We start from the raw sequence: 20,684 nt of genomic DNA, 5'->3' as shown, positions 1-20,684 counted from the left end.
ACACTATAAATATGTGTAACTCTATTTCCACATGTATATTTGCCTGAATGCTTTGGTTTCCAAAAGAGTTTTCGTAGCATTTTGTGAAGGGGTTTATCTCTCCTTATTGCAGGAGAGGAAATTGTTCTTCCAAAAAAAAAAAAAAAAGCTTCATTGAGGCCTGTTGAGTCTCTTCAAGCATTTTGATTTAAATCTGTAAATGTGCAATTGTAATTTAGGACTTTAAGCCTCAGCTCGGCCCTTATTGCTTATAGCAGTCTTTTCATTTGTTGACATGGTTTCCTGTTTTCACAGCAGCTATCCTGAATTGTCACTTCTCTGCAAGGCCAGCAAGCCACTGCTGTCCCCTTTGTGCCCTCCCACTCCTCCTCCAGGGACTTTGCTTCAGGCTTTAGTTTCTGTTCTCAGATACCCAATTTGTCTGTGGCTGCAGGTGCCTCCTGTCTCACCCATCCCTCCAGGGGGAGGGGTGTCCGTTTTCCTGCACAGGGTGGTTATTCCTGCTCTCTCCTGTGCTGCCGGCCTCCCCTCCTGCCCCCTTCCCTACAGACTCCAAGTGTGCCAGTCTCTGCCATCCATAAGAACGGTCTCCTTTGACTCTTTGGCCCATATCCAGCTGTTGTACTGCTTTTTCCTTCCTGATGTGGCCAAGCATTTATTTTATTTTACATTACGCATCTATTACCTAGGTTGCTTTAGCTCCCCCTTAAAAAAAAGAAAATACTTCAAATCTCCTTTCTTTCCTAGCAAGATGTAATCACAATTTTTTTTTTTTAAGATTTTATTTATTTATTTGACAGAGAGAGACACACAGCGAGAGAGGGAACACAAGCAGGGGGAGGGGGAGAGGGAGAAGCAGGCCTCCCGCCGAGCAGGGAGCCGGATGCGGGGCTCGATCCCAGGACCCTGGGATCATGACCCGAGCCGAAGGCAGACGCCTAACGACTGAGCCACCCAGGCGCCCCTGTAATCACAATTTTTAAGTATCCTTCTTGTCCATGTTTCCATAATTTTGCTATACTTGTATGTGTATATAAAGAAAATGGTGAAACCTAAGATTTTCATTTACATGAAGCAATGATATTTTTAAAGAATTAGCCTGGGGCGCCTGGGTGGCTCAGTCGGTTAAGCGACTGCCTTCGGCTCAGGTCATGATCCTGGAGTCCCTGGATCGAGTCCCGCATCGGGCTTCCTGCTCGGCAGGGAGTCTGCTTCGTCCTCTGACCCTATCCCCTCTCATGTGTTCTCTCTCTCTCACTCAAATAAATAAATAAAATCTTTAAAAAAAAAAAAAGAATTAGCCTGTGCATAGAATTGTAGTACAGGGATATTTGGCCACCACGCTTGGCGTGTTGTGAGGTACTCATGTGCCCTACATAAGTATGAAAATTCAAATACACACGCATGCGTGTGTGTGTGTGTATATACACCAACATATGGACATACTTAGAAAGATTGTTTTATGTACATATGGTATTACTTTAGGGCTTCTTAGCAATATCGATATTTTAATATTGACTAGTCTTTCAATGAAAATGTTTTATTTTTGTGGTGAATGGAAGATTAAATAACTTTCAAAACTGTATTTAGTTTTAAACTCTGTCAGGGCAAGGACTGGGGTTTACATTTGCCATTTCTAGTACAGAAATTTGCATTAATCTGTTCTCTTATTTTTTTGAATTTATTTCAAAGGAAGATACTGTTTTATAGATCAGCCAATAAAGACCTTCATTATGGTCTCATTTTGTAATATAAGAGCTGACTACATGTTAGGTGTTAGATTCTTTGTATCAATTTTCTGTGAAACTTAGTGCATAAAGACCTCTGAACTCTCAAATATAGCTATTTAAGGAAATATATAGTTGGTAAATAAGGTAAGGTTGGTAAATAAGGTAAATAAGGCTTACTGCTTTCTGATAAGTAGGGGTTAGTGGTGCTGTAAATTGTTGGGCAGTATTATCGCAGTTACTCCAGACCCTTGTTTAGTGGGTTGGGCAGATCTGGCTTTGGATTTGACTCGGTTTCTGGATGTCTACAATTCTCTTTAATTTCTGAGCACCAGTTTTTTCTTCATGAGGAATGGGTTTGTTGTGAAAACGAAATTGCAGTGCATAATTCTAAAAGACATGGCTTTATAAATTAATTTTATGACCCGTTGGTAGTTTTCAAAACCGTTAATTTTTCAGATTTGGCCGGTCTTTTAAATCTGATAAATTGTTTCATAAGCCCTCGAATATATCCCTCCACCCTCAATATAGCTGAATGACTGATTGATATATTGTAATAAATACGTAATCTGCATTGACATTTTTTCTTTCTTGTAAAAAAAAAAAGGTGTTTTTAATAACTTCATGGCTCCCAAGGCATCACTCCTTCATTTCATTTTTTAAATGAATTTTATGTTTAAGAATGACTCCATTTATGAACCTACAGAATTTTTGGCTTTACTAGTTCTTCAGTAGTTTATATTGTTCATTTTGCTGGTTATATAAATTATAATTAAAAAAATGTATGCCTACTGTATTCCCTTTATTTTCAAAATACAATTTTTTTCTTTTTTCCTTTCCTTAAAGATTTATTTATTTGACAGAGAGATAGAGAGCACAAGTAGGCAGAGTGGCAGGCAGAGGGAGAGGGAGAAGCAGACTCCCCGCTGAGCAGGGAGCCCGATGTGGGACTCGATCCCAGGACCCTGGGATCATGACCTGAGCCGAAGGCAGACGCTTAACCGACTGAGCCACCCAGGCGCCCCTAAAATACATTTTTTTTTTCAAAATAAAGCTGAAATAGCCTTAATATTTTCATCAGTTTTCAGAGTTCTTCTGATGTTATTTACTTTCCTTTTCCATGGTTCTAAGCCTCTGCAACTGAGTTTCTATTGAGTAGAGAATAAGGATTTTCTGAAAAACTTAATGTTAAATGGTGCTTTTTTCCCCCTCAAAGTTTTTATTTATAAAAGTGAAGTAACTTCCTTACAATTTAGAACTTTTAGGAAATAGAATAAAAAGTTACCCTCTATTTTTTAAATGTGTTTTTATAAGTATGGGAATTCATATATTTATATATAATTAAATATTATGAAGTATATAATTTTATGATAAAATATTACTTCTCTATAGGTTAGAAATACAAATGCCAAACACCTGTAACTCTTGGTAGAGCTCTTTCTAAAATATATCCTATATTTTATGCCTTAGTAAAAATGGTGTGGGTTCACTTTTCTTTTGACCTAATATTGTTAGGGTCACTTACATTGCTGTGTTGCATTAATTTATTTGGTGAGCTTACTTTGTGCCATTGACCATACAAAGATAAATAATACATATTTTGCTTTTCAGCCCCATCAGAGGAGCAAAAACCAAAAACAACTAATGATTAAACTTTTTGATAAACCCAGTAACAAAAGTGATGTAATGTATTTGGAAAAGATTACAATTATTGTGTATCGGAAAAGCCATCTGCATATTGGAAGGTGGCCATTGTTTGAACTTCTTTTTTTTAAGCCATGGAACACTTTGTTCATAGGAAATCCTATGTAGCTCAACAGCAGTAGCTATTATGGTTAGAGGAGGGTTGGACAGTGTGCAGTCCCAGGGGGCTCGCAAGTTCGTATTGAAAACCTCTGATGTGAGCTGACTGCCTTACTCCTGTAGAAGAACAGAGAATAATTTGCTGTAAATAAGTAACGTTATTTTCATGTTTTTGGCATAATCTTATATTCGAGAGTGCAAGTCTAAGCCCACCAGAAGAGGGTAATGACAGCTTATGTGGGCAGCAGTGAGGGCCTGAACTTCAGCGGAGCGCTTCCACTGAGAGGCTTTGCTGATGGCTCTGCAGGAGATGTGTAATTGCCATATTTTTGTTAAATTCGTGCTTTTAATTTCCTGGAGAGGGAGCTTAAGAGTACGATATCATTTTACAGCTAAAATTTCCTTTTAAGAAGTCATCTATGCAGCAGTGTTCCCCAGACTTTGATGTATATACAGACGTCTTGGACATCTTGTTAAAATGCAGATTTAGTAAATCTGAGGTAGGGCCAGAGATTCTGCATTCCTAACAAGCTCCCAAGTGATGTCCATGCTGCTACCAGGGCACCACACTTGGAACAGTAAGGTACCAAAGGACATGTGATAAGGAAGTAGATAGGGGTTTATGAATTTCGGATGTATAGCACTCCTGGCAGTTCTGAAGTATCGTCCCTCTGGTTAAACAAAGTAAAGTCTCTGTTTTGGTTTGACCAAAAGCAAAAAAAAAAAACGAGAGAGAGAGTCTTAGGGGTTGGGAGGCACAAAAAGAATGTGATGACAGGTTGGGGGGAAGGGGACACTTAGGAAGGTTTTCTGTTTTCTGGTTTTTGTCCTCTGGTTGGAAGCTGCTGCTCAGATAGTGGATACAGGAAAAGGAACAGGTGTTTTTCTAGTTTTGGGCACTAGGTGGCTGGCGCTCTGAGATTCCTTGCTAGTTGTCTCCACTTAGTTATTGGAATTTTTGTTAGTCTTCATTTTTTTTTTTCCCCCCTTTCTGATGTTTTACCCTGGATGTGGAGCCAATCGCCCCCATAAAGATGATAATAATCCTGTCTCCGCGTCTCTCGGATGCCAGCAACTTTGTTGTTTGAATATGGTATAACATCCCTTCTAAAATATCCAAAACATTGATGTTTGATGTTTGAGGTCTTAGTTGTACCTAACCTCTCTGTGATTGCCATGTACCACCTCTTCCCTGAATGGTCTTCCTAACCACTGTTTGTAGACACTTCCCCAATGCTTGAATGATTTTCATGTCTTTGCTTCTCTGTGTTCTAAAGCCCTTGCTAATGCTGCCCATAGAAAGCACCATAGAGGTGCTTCTACACGTCCCTGGATCATTTCTGACTTGTGCCAATGCCGTATTGCACTTGATCTGCTAAACTGGGAGGGAGCCCTTCTTGTAGTGCTCATGCCCTCCTCATGCCTTATTTTGTCAGGTCATCTGGGAAGGCACTAACTTCTGGTCCAGAACTGTTCGGATTTTGCAAGGGTACCATTCTTACCAATGTTTCAGTGTCTTATTTGTTGTCACCACCCTTCCCCCCTTAGATGTCTGTTTTGAGCTGAATATTAAGCTTAGCTAAGTATCCTTTGCTCACAGCCGCCTGCCCCATTCCTGCCACTCATGTTTTGTTACAAGTCATTCTCTCTCCTCAGTTTTCCTTGCCTTCATTGCCATAAGCAGCCCTTTTGGTTGATTGGGTGCCACAAAACACCATTAAATTTTCGTATCATATTAACAGCTGAATAAAGTGGCCTTTTCATGTTACTTTTTTGCTCTCTAATAGCCATCTTTGCTGAGTTAGTTTTCTTTTGGTGCTGCTGATGATTCTTTCAACTCCTTTGTCAACTTCAGTTTGATCCCTTGTATTAGCTTCCCACTTTACAAATAGGGAATGTGGAGCCGCACACACAGCTCTTTCACGTGGAGACATCGCCACCGTGTGGATTTACAGGATATTGCTAAGGAAGTTCTTTTAGCCTGGTTTCATTTTTCTGGTTACTAGTAAATTGAAACTTAAATCTTTGACTTTCACTTTATTTTTTTTTTTTAAGATTTTATTTATTTTAGAGAGAGTGAGAGAGAGAGAGAGCATGGGGGGTTGGGCAGGAGTACAGGCGGAAGGAGAGGGACAAGCCAACTCCATGCTGAACGCAGAGCCCTACTCCCTGCTCAGCCAGATCTCATGACCCTGTGATCGTGACCTGAGCAGAAACCAAGGGTCTGATGCTTAACCGACTTTCACTTTAATACCATATCTGAGTTGGTGTCTATTAAATTATTAATTCATTCATTAAGAATATAGCTGAGTGCCAATCAAGCATTGTGTAGCGTTATATATTGGGGTGCTGGTGAGTTAGAGGAGTTTAAAAACTAATGGGGGAAGACTCCTAAAATAAATATTATGATATTGGCAACTGCTTAGTGTAAGCATGTACAAAATGCTCTGGGAACTCAGGAGGAAAGTGACTCACTTTATTTGAAAGCTACTAAAACACTTCTCAGAGGAAGTGGTAGTTAACCTGGAATTCAAAGGATGAGTAATGAGTTTACTAGATAAAAGGTACTGTTTAGAAGCTGGAACAGCAGGTTTTTCAAAGGCCCTGAGGCATTGGTGGGAAAAAAGTGTAGTATGGCTGAACAGGGTGAAGTTTGCAGTATAGGATATTCGGGGTTAGGAATAGAAAGTACAGTTGTAGGTTGGCCCTTTTAGAAAGGGTCATAAGAGAAGGAAAGAGATGAAGAGAACTGGTATTTTTTTGTGTACTTATTATACAAGGCACTGCATATATACTGTTTTGTTAAATCCAAGTAATGTCGTGAAAAAGGTATCGATATCCCCATTTTACAGTGGAGGAACTAGAATGTCAGAATTTAACTTCACCAGGATCACGTGGCTAGTAGGAAAGAACATATGTTCCAAAACCTTTGCACTTTGCATGGCAATATATTGCTTCCCTTACCTGCTATGCCAAGGGGTTTGGACTGTCCCTTGTGAGGGAACGGTGGGTTAGGAGCAGAAGCATGCAATGATCTGATCTACCCGAGCAAATGATAACTGAAATGGTGCCCAGTTTCTACCTGGTACAGCACACAGTTCCTGTCTAAAAGGAGGTTCAATGTAGTTGGAGGAAGATACCTAGATACCTCAGGACTAAGAATTCAATAGAGAAAAATATAAAATAGAATGAAATTAGATGGGATAAATATTTTGGAATTTGGAAAACAATGAGTGAGAAGATTTTGTTAAAGAAATAGGGTTTGAACCATTTCTTTCAGGTACGATATGATTGAGAAGATGGAGAAAGGCAAACATCTTGGACAGATTGACAGGTGGGAAAGAAAGACAGGAAAGCAGCCCGTCAGCAGTGGTGGGTTTATGATGAGGAGTAGAAGGAAATAAGGTTGGGAAAGAATGGCACCAGATTCCATGTTTGCCTCTTCCCCATTATTCCAGGTCTGCACTTGCCATTTCGGTTTAGCCTTGGTTCTTAAAGGGCATCATTCATTTCTGATTACTTCAGAGTCCTTCTATCTAATTATACTGGGAGTGAAGTGATCATTTTGTAATGGTCTGTTTATATTTTGTTTTTGTTTTGTTTTGTTTGGGTTTATTCATTTTCTCCCTGTTGATGAAATAAAAAAAATAGGCTTTCAGGGTATCTTATACATCTAGGCTTTTGTGGCTTTCATTTTGCAGATTGCAGAATGGGCTGTATTGGCATCAAATCAGTTGTCTGTTGTAGTTGTTAGTTCAGTCTAAAAATTTATAGGTCTTTTCTAAGTGTCCATTTTGGCTAATCAGAGAGACTTGCAATGTACTACTTTGCTATATGTCCCTCTTTAATCTTTAGGTTTCTCTCTTCTACCCATTGCTGGTGGTGTTAAGACTTAGGTTATTTGGAGATGTTCAATCAGGTTTATTCTAAGATTCAGCTTTTCCCCTTAGCTCATAATTTTGGCCTTTAGCTCATATTTTTAAAGCATAAAACAATTATTTGAGGAAAAAATTAAAATAACACTGGTGAATACAACACCTGCAACGTATTGGCACAGATATTGATAAGAGTTGTACTTTTTTTTCTTGCCATTTGTTGTTGTTGTGGCTTAATATTGAGACAGCTTTTCTAAAGGTTTTTCAAAGTTGACAAGCCCCAGGCATAAGAATCACCTGGGATATTTGTTTGAAAGTCACTGTGATGGATCTCCCACCTAACGATCACGGACTGTGGGATCGGGTGGAATAGGCAGAGCCTGGGAGCATGCATTCTTCATTAATATCCCAGGTGATTCATATGCATATGAAAGCCTGAGAACCACTGGACTAAAAAAAATCCCAGCGTTAGTCCCAGATAACTATTATTTTTATAGTCAATCTTCTGTTAGCTAACTTCGTTGCCAGTGTGTCTGTAAGCGATGTCCTGGATTCAATTTGCTTACCCTTTAAGTGTAGAAAAGTTTAATGCTGTTTCTGCTAAGTACTGTTCTTAGGACTTACTCATTTTTTCTTTTGAAAAAACATCATCACTTTGTATGTGCAAAAACGGTCTAAAACCTCTTGGGTAACGACAGCTGCACTGTGGGAAAGGAGTATTTGCAGACTTTGAAGGGAAGCAGGATGTACCCCATACTGAAACACTGCCTGCCTGAGGCATAATTGTAGATGATTTCTAACAAAGTCAGGAGAATTTTCTGGATGATTAAGACTGAGTAAAACAGATTTTATGGTGGCATCTCACAGCAAGGAATTTTTGGAACACAAACCCCCATGAGTTCTGTGGGGGGATGGATGGGAAGAGAAGGAGATGGGAGGGATTTTCTAGCTTACAGCTATTTCCAGAACACGATAAAATAAGATTCACTGTTTTTGTTTTCTTAGTTCTAATGAGCTTACTTTTATAAAACCTGCATCTGTAAAAAAGGGACAACTCAATAATAAAGAAATTGGAGTGATTGTATTTGGCATGGCATGTAGTGTAAATGCTTACCAAGTTCAATAAATGTTTGTTAATCGAATGATCATCCTCTCCCAATTCCTACTCAAGCAAATATAGCTCTCGTGAGTTAACCTTTGAATTTTTTGGAAAAGTTAGAGGAAACAGCCTATCTATTAGGAAAACAAAATTATAGTAAGTGGAAAAGGTTGGGTGGACAAGTTTCTTATCTTTATCTCCTTCGGTTTTTTCTAGAAGAACCAACCCTAATTATAGGGTAATGAATGGGCATTCAGGGAGCCAGAATATTTGCTGTTATAGTCCTTTATCCACTTTGGACATTGTTGCCTTTCATTTCATGTGTGCTTTATGATCAGTGCCAGGAAAGCCAAGTTTACAAACCTTGCACTTATTTTATCCATAATAATTTGCCTTCAAAATGGACAGATACAGAATAACTAGAAAGCCAACGAATGTTTGTTATATTTTCTATGTCACAGTTAATCTAGATCATGGTACATGATAAAAAGCTCTACAATAATTATTATTTGCATTTAATGAGCATTGTTCATTTAATCCTGGCATTCGCTCTAATAACTTGCCCAAGGCCACATAATTAATAAGCAGTGATCTACCTTAACTTCCTGTTTTTCTAGATTTCATTTCTCTTGACCAGCCTTTTGGTGATAAAGGGAGCATTGTAAGAGCAGATTAAGTTTACATAATAATTCTTTTTTTTCTTTTTATTTCAGTGTTTTATTATTTGTTATTAAAAAAAATTTTAAGCTATGCTTGCATTTGGGAGAACACACTTTCACTTGACATAAATTAGAATTTAATAATAATTCTGTCACCTTATGCTAAGAAAGACAAAGTTTTTCCCTCAAAATTAGGTAAATGTAGATTGCAAAAGCTAATGATTAAAATCTGGAGAGAAAAGGATATGAAATATTTCTGAAGTACTGTACATTTTCATTTGAGAAATCATTTAACTTTTATGGTTTCCTTGGAGCTAAACTCTATTTGTCAGTATTGTTCCTTTACATTTTCATGAGGCCTTGCCATCGAGGACTTAGTAGTTGTGATATTAGTTAAGACTGGACTTGGGAGGAAACAATGGTCAACTGCTGATTTGTTTAGAAGCAAATAGCAAAATGAAAATGATTACGTGATAGTGATTGGTGTTTTAAATAACTATTCAGAATCATAAATAGAATTTATTGTCCTTTAAAAACTTTTGGAATCTATTTACACCTCCTGCTCATTCCCCGAAAAGGAGAGAACTTGAGCGGAGGTGGGGGGGATTGATGAAGACTCCCTTGGAACACACACGTGATTCATTGTGATGTGAGACAAGTGTAGTATGCAGCTTCCTTGTACTCTTAACAGCAGTGGGGTAGGCTCTGTACTCCTTCCACCGCATCCACTGGCTAGAATGTGAATACAGTGGTGAGATATGAAGCTGCCACCTGAGACTATGACATAATTGTTGTGGGTTGGGGATGACTAAGCCACAAAATAGGAAGAGCCTGAGTTCTCGATACCATGGAACCATCCTGTCAGCCTTGGGCCTTTGTTGTTAAGGCTGTTATTATGTGTGTGTGAGAGAAATGAACTCCCTCTTGGTTAAGCCATTACTATGTTTAGCTTTTTGTTTTGTTTTAATAGTAGCTGAGCCTGTATTTTAACAAATAAATTTGGTGAACTTGACTGGATAAAATAAAATAACTTACATGGCAAAAAGCACAAAGGATAAAGCAACAAACTGAGGAAAAAGGTATTCACAGCACGCATTTTAAAAAGGTTAATTTTTATAAAGTGCTTCTAGATTAGAAAAAGTCCCACAACTTAATAGAACGTTGATTAAAAGTAGTAAACTGATTTCACAGAAAAAGATATGACTCATGGAAATAAGAAAAAAGATGCTCTTGTAATAATAATAAGAAAAAGAAATGAAAAAGATATACTAAGATCTCATTTTCATCAAGCAGATTGGCGAAAACCTAAAAGATTGATAAAAAGCCTTAGTGGTAGAATTCCTTATGCCCCCCAGCGGCTTACCCCTCACCTACTCTGCCTCAGCCACACCATACTCTTCCCCCTTGCTAGGCCATGTCAGCCTTTGCACAAACACTGGATCCTCCCCGCCCTTTGCCTGGAATGCGGGTTCCCTAGGAACCCAGTTGGCTGTCAGCTCCTTTGCTCAAATGTGCTCTTCTCAGCGAGACTCGTCTTCCCCAGCCATTTGAAACTATAACACCCTGCCCCCTATTTTCCTTAACCTATAGTAATTTCTTTCCCCGGAGCACTGATTTGTAATTTACCAATTTATTATTTTTCTTGTTTGTTATCTGTGTTGTCCCACCAGATTATAAGCTCCATAAGGGAAGAGACTTGGTGGTGGTGGTGGTGTTCCCCGAAGTATCCTAAGCACCTAGAATAGCCCTCCTCATAAAATTGTGAAACATTTGTTAAACTGATATAACGAACTATATTATATATTAGTAAAGCTGTGTGAAAGTATACAGGCAAATAAGTTGTTGAGCACCTGCGGAGGACAATTTGACATTTATCAGAATTACAGTGTCCATGCCCTTTGACCCAACAGTCGCACTTCTGGTTACCGGTTAAAGTCAATAATGTATGCACAAGGTTACTCATTGCACTTTTTATTTATTATTTTTAAATAATTGCAAATGATTAAAAACAACAGAAATGACTGTCACTGGGGTTACTTAAAGCAGATATGGCACATCCACAAGAAAGCTGTATTCTTATAAAAAGATCTCTAAGAGCACAAAGGAAAGAACACTATAGAGTATGCTATCTTTCCATAAAGAGAAAAAAAAGGCAGTAGAGGGAGTAAGAATATATGTCTATTTTTCTGTGCATGCACATAAAGAAATTCTGAAAGACTATCCAACAAGTGTGGTAGAAAAATGTGGGAGCTTGGTAGACCAGGGAAAAGGTTGGGAAGACTGAGTTTCACTGTTCACCTCTTTATATTTTGTTTTATGAAGCAGGGGAAGTATTTTCAGTCAAAAAAATTAAAAGCTAAACCTTGGGATGGTAGGTGCAATAGGTCTAAGGAACATTTAAAACATTTAAATATACTGATTAATATCTTTAACTTATTTTTGGGATAAAAGATAATTTAAAAAATGAAATGGTATATTTATGTACTTGTTTTATGCTATTTCATCATTCTTCATGGTTCTAAAAGGAACATGGGTACTATACTTTGTGCTGTGTGTGTTTTGATTTTGTTGTTGTTGTCTTAGATAATCATCTGATTTTATTATCTTTTTTTCCAGTCCTGATGATATTGGGACCTGCTGGTATATACTTCTCTCTGGTTCCGTGTTCATTAAGGAATCCATGTTTCTTCCAAGAAGCAGGTATTGTATAGATATTCTGTAATAGATTATCCATGAAGCTTAAAATCCTTTTGCAGAATTGAGTTCTTTTGCAGAATTGTTCTTTTCCTGTTTCCTCTTCTGCTGACACAAAGCAGGGTAGTGTCTTGGGGCGTGGGTTTTTAAGAAAGGACTATTTGATGTTTAAACACTATTCCAATCTCTTTAATCAAGGAAAAGAACAAAAAGATGGCTGGTGACATGTACATTTGTTATAGGAATATACATTTCAGGCTAGTTTAGGGCACATTTGTTCATCTCTTCCTCTGTAACAGGCAGTCTCATAAACATCTAAAGAGAAGCAAAGAAAGTTCGTTGAGACCACATGGGACTGGAAATAGAAAGCCAGGGACTGTCGTTGACTTCTCTGCTTCTCAGGACCATATGGTCTCCCATCCTTGCATTTGTCGGTCGACTGGCTTCTGCTTTCTAAAGCTATTAATGCCTTTCTTCCTCTGATTTTGGTTTGTATGTGCTGACTGTTGATTTATGACCTTATGTCCCTAATGATGTTGTCATTTGACTATAGTGCCCATATCTTTTCTTTGGATTCTTCAGGCTACAATCTGATTGGCTGGGCTTGGGGCAGATGTGTAGTTAGTTTCAATCAGCTATGACCAAAGAGGGTTAGGACTTACCTGTTACACATGTGGCCGCCTGTGTTTAAGTTCCCTGACTCAGCAGAGGGAACTCAGCCACTAACTTTTACTAGTTATTTTTTTGCCCCAGTTGTTTATTGTTTACAATTAAATATTTTTATTTTGACTAAAGTGTTTAAAATTTTAACTGATTAAGGGGCGCCTGGGTGGCTCAGTCGGTTAAGCCTCTGACTCTCGATATTGGCTCAGGTCATGATCAGGGTTGTGGGATGGAACCCCACTCAGTGTGGAGCCTGCTTGGGATTCTCTCTCTGCCTCTCCCCTGCCACCTCCCCTCCGCCTTTTGTGCCCATGCACACACACTCTCTCTCTTAAAAAAAAAAAAAAAAAAAAAAAAAAAAAGGATAAATATCTTTATTTAAATTTACTAAATAAATATTTAAATTGACAAAACTTATTAAAGCATAATGACTCCCACCTTTCTGTAACCTAACTCTCTCACAAAAATATTAAGGTATATTCTTGAGTAATTCTGAATGGGTCAGAGAGATGTTAAGAATCTATTTTAAAGATATGAACAAACTTTTATAAAATGTCAGTCAGTGAGACAGGGAGAGGTAATTTATACAGCCCTGGGTGTGCTACTAGAAGGCACTGGGATGGCCTCTGGAGGCCAGAATGTAGAGAAAGAGTGCCAGGGGCACAGGGCATCTACTGAAGAACAAGCTCCGGTGCAATTCCCATGCCTCTTTTGCCCTTCTCCTTCTCCGAGATCAGATTGGCAGGCATTATTCTCTTTGGAAAATGGCCCCATGAGGGAGAGGGGCTCTATTGCTTGTTTGTCTGTTGTTCTTATAGTAGCAATAGTTAGAGTAATGGTGTTAGCGTTGGTGGTGGTAGTAGTAGTAAGAGAAGTCGTAGTCGTCGTAGTAGTAATAAAATGAGGATAGAAAAATAGCTAAGGCTTTGATAGTGCTTTCTATTTACCAGGTCACCATTTTATATGCTAAATATATGTGCATTTTATTTGCATATATATATGCACACACACATGTATTTAGCATATCTCTGTATATGAAATCATTTAATATTGCAACTACCCTTTGAGGTAAGTATACTTATCATCTTCATTTTATGGCTCAGGAAACTGGCAGGAGAGGATGGTGGGTGGTTGTACCTCCTAGAGTTGTGCCCAGGAAGCCTGGAGTGTCCCTATGAACCAGCTCCTGTAGTTCTAGGAATTCTGTTTCCCAGAGGAATGGCGAATTGAATAACAACACTCTTATTCAAATACAGGACCTTCATTTTGGTCTCTTTTTGGAGACTCTAACTGTATTTCTGAACCTGGAAGAAGGTACAGGCAAATGATATTTAAACATTGTTACATTTTTAAAATTATATGGTAATTTTAATGTAAAAAGTAATAATAATTAATATATAAATTAGCAAAGATAAAGAGAAGGAAAAAATCATTTATAATCTCCTATCCAAGAAATCATTCTGTAATATTCTAGTGGTTTCCTATCTAGTCTTACATGTATGCATTCCACATACTTAAGAGCATACTTAATAAACAATTTAATATCTTGTTTATTTCAGTTAAAGAATATGTGTACATATATATGTTGCCCTGTAATATTTAAAACTCTAAAAGGCTTACACTTTATGCATCTTAATGCCTGTTTAATTGTTCAGTTATTTGAACTTTCCACAGTTAATAAATGTAAGGGTACATTTTTGATACTTTTTATTATAAATATTGCTTTAATGACTGTGATTTGAAATTTATGCATCTTAAAAGAGTACAGAGGTTAATGACTTCATTATATTGATGCAAGGTTTGTTGTGCAAACAGAATCTATAGACTGAGGTCCTAGAACAGTGAAGGAGCCTGTGATGATCTTTTCTGACTACTAGCCATAATTAGCTAGTCAAGTAACAGCTTGTTCTAACTTCTGGAAAGTGAACCTAATGTTCAGAAAACTGCTGTTCTAGAAGAAGGAGGACTTGCAGTTCAGACCTATTTTATGAACACATTGGACTTTATGTCTAATTATTTAAAAAGATGACATAAGTTACTCTTTCTCTGGCTGGATGTCAAATGCTTGCAAGCCAGTACTTTAATGGGATAAAGGAAGGAATGGTGTTTCAGTCTGAATGACAACTAGTACTATATATAGACTGTTTCTTCACATTGCACCTGTGACATTTGCTCTAAGTTGTTTGTTTCCTTTGGTGATGTTGCCTTAGGAATAGTACTGATACTGTTTTAATAAGGAGTCTCTGCTGGTGCTATGCTATAGGTTGACATTAGTGGTTCATATATATTTCTTTCTCCAGAAAATGTTGAGGTTCAATTAGAGAATAATATGGGTGAGGTATTAGTAACAGTCTGATTTTATAAAACAACTAGTTCACAGATTATTCCTCACATTTACTGAATTTTTATCATGTTAGTCTGGAAATTGTTTATTGATATATATAATAAGTAACCAGCTCATTCTCTTAAAAGTTTCAACTCATTTTGACAGCTAATTTACCCTGAACAGTTAGTTTTGAATCAAAGTACTTTGAAAAACATTTTTATATTTTTAACTAATTCTCATGACATTGCTTTGACACCTGATATCATCAAGTGAGAAGGATGATATACATTGCAAAAAATTTGTCATTTGACTTCCAGATTTCATTTGCTTTATTGAATTCCTCAGTTGACATTTAGGTCAGCATTTTATGGTTTTAAAAAAGAAATTTTGTTTTCTTTTTAGATAGATAAAGGTTCTTGCGGTTGCATACCTTTACTGTGATTGTTGAAACATGAATCTTTTTCTGTGATAAAAGTTACAGCATTTGGGCGCCTGGGTGGCTCAGTCGTTAAGCGTCTGCCTTCGGCTCAGGTCATGATCCCAGGGTCCTGGGATCGAGTCCCACATCGGGCTCCCTGCTCGGCAGGAAGCCTGCTTCTCCCTCTCCCACTCCCCCTGCTTGTGTTCCTGTTCTCGCTGTCTCTCTCTCTGTCAAATAAATAAATAAAATCTTTAAAAAAAAAAAAAAGTTACAGCATTTATGGAGTCTATTAATTCCTTTGAGACTATCAGTGACCGCTTACTCCCATTTCAAGCAATTTAAGTTTCATAAATGTTTTTATGAGCTTTATTGTAAATCTATTAGAAATGTATCACCTTTTGGGGCGCCTGGGTGGCTCAGTCGGTTAAGCGTCTGCCTTCGGCTCAGGTCATGATCCCAGGGTCCTGGGATCAAGTCCCGCATCGGGCTCCCTGCTCGGCGGGAAGCCCACTTCTCCCTCTCCCACTCCCCCTGCTTGTGTTCCCTCTCTCACTGTGTCTCTCTCTGTCAAATAAATAAATAAAATCTTAAAAAAAAAAAAAAAAGAAATGTATCACCTTTTGAAACACTGGTATTTGTACAAGTGGCTATAATGTCATTTATAATGTTGTTACATATAATGTTGCCCTAAGATAGGGCTAAATTCTCATTTGGAGTAAAATTTGTAGTCTTGAAACAGTGTATGATTTATAGTAATGTTTTTCTTAAAGTCCTATTTAAAATAAATTCAGTTTCTTTGACCAGAAAGATGGTGAGCAAAGGTAATTTAGGAAAGCAGCAAGGGTTATTCTCATTCTCATTTAGGAAAATGTCAGAGGGGACATTTGTCACAGATGAATATAGAAACAGTGTAAACTGGATGTGTTTTCCAATCCTATAAGCAAAGCAGTGGTAGTCACTGAGTTGTGCAGGTGGTGTCCACGGTAATAGTAAGTTGATCTGTTAAGACAGTGACAGGCAAAGGGTGGTGAAATATTTTGAGGAAGTAATCCCCCCCCCTCAATTTTTTCAAAGGCATCATTTGCAACAACAGTGAGGCTGGAAAGCAATGATGAAAATTGTCTTATATAAAGTTGCAGGTTTAGAAGTGGTTCTTTTTTTTAATATACTTTCAATTATTCTACATAATGGGAGGAAGATATTAATAGTGTTCATTGTCCTAATGTGATCTAAATCAGCATATTTATGGAACTTTAATAGAAATTGTTATATACTTTACATTTTCTCACTTTTAAAATTGTCCCATCCTATGAATGCTGAGACCTACTTTGTAGTAAAGTCACAATTTAATAACTTGGGTTGATATGTTGTGTTTTGGCTGCTGGCTTCTTTGAAAGGCTGAACATTTTAATGTAGATAATAAAGATAGCCTTAGACTGTGCCTCTAAACTTTCACTTGCTGTTGGATTGTTTGTTAGAAAAGAAGACAGTTTACCTACATTAACTCACAGTGTTGGAATATTTTTCTAGTAGTTTATCAATCATTTTACATTTGTTTGCAAAAAACAGAATGCTAGATATTTAAACATTATAGTTATAAAACTCTCCTTTGGGTTTATGTTGATCACAATCCTGGGAAAAAAATCACTTTATTAAAATGTTGAACATGATTTTCTCAATAGAATCAATTTTATCATAGAAGCCTCCAAGGAAGGGACTTTTAATAGAAATGATCATAGATACCATATTTAAGCATAAGTACTATTTTTATTGCTCTGATAGTTAAGAACTTCCTATATCTTTTTACATACAGAGCAATTAGTAAACAAATCTCTTCACTTTGTATCAGGGGCTGTAAGTTTGAAGGAAAAGATAAACCCAAGCTAGCCATAGTCTAGAAACTTTGAAGATGCCAAGAAATGGGTTGTAATCAAAGCTGGGGGCTGGAGGAATTGGGGACAGAAGGGTAAAATAGGTTTGGTAGAGTTTAAATTTTGAGGCATATATCCCTGTCACTTCGAATAGTAGTTGAAAGTGGCATTAAGTCCTACTGTATGGTCTCTATATGAAGTTCTGGAGTTTGCAAAAGAAGCAAAATGGTCTACTCCCTGCTGTCATGTAATTTGATATCTGGTTGGGGAGTTGAGGCTGTTTTATGTGAAACATGAAAAAATCGCCTAGGTGTCATTAGATAATACAGTGTAAATTGATGCAGCAAAGACCACACAGAATGCAAATTCCCTTCCCAGATTAGTGGTGTTTTAATGTATGTGGTAATCAAGAGTCGCTCTTAAGGAAGTGAATTTTGAGTTAAGTTTATGATTTAGATTTTTAGACAGTGGTTGCAAAGGAAGTCTGGACATAGTAAAGAGCATGAGTGATGGCACAGAAATAGGATTGATACATATGCAAAAGCTTGGGTGGAGGCACAAGAATAGGATCATCTATCTAGAACAGACATGCACTTTAGGGAGTGAACTAGTTGCAAAAGCATTGGCAATGGTGGCATTAATGAGAGGTCTAGTTTACAAAGCTACGTAAGTTGGTTGGAAAGGCTAGGATTGTTGGTAACTTAGGTGTCACGTAACATTGACGAGAGGTTGGGAGAAACGCACACATCATTTATTTGTATCATGTCAGCTGTGTCCATTTACAAGTAGCGCTTCTCTTTTATTGATACCAGATGTATCCACAATTTAAAAATTAAAATTATGCTATGGTATTCTCAATAATCACATTTTAAATTAGAGCTGGCAGCTATAATGAGGCTAAGTGGGGAAACAAGACATTTAACTAATCAGTTCTGAGAGGCTAAAATACTATTCTCATTATGATTCACATGACAAACAATGAGCTACTTGAGTTTAAAAATCATGGGCCTACTTCCTGCTTGCCAGTGCTACATGATAAGTTAATTGATTGCTCTGAAACTTGCTAGTTTTTTCCAGTAATGGAAGAGGGTGAAACAATGGAAAAATGATTCTGTATTTACATGTTAGGGACTGAAAACACAACTAAATATTCCTTATTTCATATAAAGAGCTGTAGAGGATTAGAAAAATCATATTCTTGAAAGTATGAATGTGTTATAAATCATATGATGCCTTATTGGAGATGGGATATGGCTTTTAAAAAACAACTCACTGGTGAATCATGTTATGGACCTTAATCGGACATTAAATGTATCCAAATGGTATGAAGGGAAGGTGAGGATCAGAATTCTGGAAATTGTACATTACAGGTAAGATTTACCTTCAGTTACTGGCCAAATCACAACAATGGTAGCATAGATTAAGCAAGGAAGAGAAATCATGGTTACTAAAGAAGGAATGGGAAAAAAAGAAAAGAAAAAGAAAAACTGTTTAACTCATTTTAAAACTGCCCTCATTGGGTTTTTGAAGTAATGTATTGGTTCTATATACCTTCCTTCTCACGTGAGGAAATATCAGTAACTTGTAATAGGATTAAATGACATGATACATAGTTTTTCAGAAGTTTTCTTTATAGCCAGTATTACTAAAAGTTATTTCTTTAAAATAAAAAATTGTCTCTCCCTCCTTCCCTCCCTTCTTCCCTTTCTTCTAAGATTTTATTTAATTCATATTTGGAATAATCTAAAGTTAGTGGATGATAGAAGAATTAGTAAGGGCTAATAAGTTATAAGAACCACTTATCTCAGACATTGTCTCATACAACCCATTACCACATTGTTTTGCAGGAGCAAGTGGTTGGGGCCTGTGGATGGCCAGTTAATGAAAATAGTTGGTTAGCCATGGAATCGTAGAAACACGCTTTTTTTTTTTTAAACAGAGAGAAAGCTGGGGGAGGGGGAGGGGGTTGCTGGGCAGAAGCAGAAGGAGAAGGAGAATCTTAAGCAGGCTCCACGCTCAGCTCGGAGCCTGAGGCAGGGCTCGATCTCATGACCCTGAGATCATGACCTGAGCTGAAATCAAGAGTCAGACACCTAACCGACTGAGGCACCCAAGCACCCCAGAAACATACTTCTATTCTAACTTAAAAATATTCAATTTGATCTATAAATATAAACACACACACTTACATATATAATTGGATTAAAATATACACATATATGCATGAGTGTGTGTGTGTGTGTGTGTGTGTGTGTGTGTATATCAGGCTTATTGGATTTGACTGCGTCCTGTCAGTCTTCTACAGTTATTTTGCCTACACCTAATCCAGTGGCAGTTTTTTAAAAAACTGACGTATCTTGGAGTGCCTGGGTGGCGCAGTTGGTTAAGCATCTGACTCTTGGTTTTGGTGGAGGTCATGATCTCGGGGTCATGAGAGCAAGCCCCAAGTAGGGCTCGTGCTCAGTGTGGAGTCTGCTTGGGATTCTCTCTCCCTCTGCCCCTCCTCACTGCGCTCACGCGCTCTCTCTCTCTCAAATACATAAATAAATCTTTAAAAAAACAAAACAAAACATACTTTATTGAGATTGCATAAGCATTCTATTTCATAGATTAATTAAGTTAAACAGTTACAAAGAATCAGTGATAAATGTATTTTTCTTTTAAAATGTTAGCCTGTTAAACCTAATCACTACAAGGGATAGTGTCCTAACAACTTCATATCTTAGGAGAATTGTTTGCCAAAAGGGTTATGAAAAGTGATGAGCATAATGACTAGAACTGATTTCTAGCACCAAACAGTACCGTAGGCTATTAGTTATGTCCTTTCAAGGGAGTCTTCAACTTGATGCTTAATTAGTATTAATGAGTCCTTCTATCAACCTCTGTCCTAGATTGCTTGTCTTCAGTTATATATGCGTATCCTTCTATCTTATTCAGCCTACAAATAGCATTGAGTTGCCTCTGTGTGCCTGCCCAGAATATAGTGTTGAAACACCAGGATCCTGCCTGTGTGTCACCAAAGCCAAGAGATAAAAAGTGTTTGAGAAGATCAGCTTCTTGGGTGCTGCAAGGTGAGAATAGAGACGTGACCTTTGGATTTAGCCACTGGCAGGTCGTAGGTGACCTGAGTGAACCAGTCTCACTGCAGTAAGTGGTGGAGCTGGTTGGGGGGGACAATGGGAAAATAAGAACTGGTGAAAGAGAAATTTCATTGTTACAGGAAATTTTATTGTGAAGAGGAGTGGGGAAATGGGGTGGGGGCTGGGAGTTGTTTGTGAGGTAAAGAGAGGTTTGTTTCTGTAAAACTAGAAGATGCTAGTATGTGTTTGTATGTTGATAGAAAGGATCCAGTAGAGAGGGGTATATGGATGATACGGGAAAGAGGAGAGGTAATTGCAGAAGTGGATGAGACCTACCCACGATGGGGGAGGTGTTAGCTTTGGAAGGAGTGAAAGAGCTTCACCTTCTTTGCAAGCTGATGATAAAAGTTATATAGGTCATTGGGTAGATTTGGGAGTTCGATAGTGGGTATTTAGGAGTTTTGAC

At 37.7% G+C, this 20,684-nt stretch overlaps 1 protein-coding gene across 10 annotated transcripts in view; it reads left to right on the top strand.

Annotated features, from left to right (window-relative positions):
- The window catches only part of RAPGEF2 (Rap guanine nucleotide exchange factor 2), a 236,732-nt gene that overhangs the window by 83,538 nt on the left and 132,510 nt on the right, over window positions 1-20,684 (top strand). For all 10 annotated transcript variants that reach the window (XM_081811363.1, XM_081811343.1, XM_081811368.1 and 7 more), the window contains exon 4: window positions 11,780-11,863. In XM_081811363.1, coding sequence (XP_081667489.1) covers window positions 11,780-11,863 — 84 coding nt within the window. The remainder of the gene's footprint in view (window positions 1-11,779; window positions 11,864-20,684) is intronic.

Source organism: Leptonychotes weddellii, chromosome 2 (assembly GCF_054177405.1).
Source record: "Leptonychotes weddellii isolate Sample4059 chromosome 2, ASM5417740v2, whole genome shotgun sequence".
Lineage (NCBI taxonomy): Eukaryota > Metazoa > Chordata > Mammalia > Carnivora > Phocidae > Leptonychotes > Leptonychotes weddellii.
The sequence above is the reverse complement of the archived record's forward strand: the minus strand, read 5'-3'. Positions and strand labels throughout refer to the sequence as shown.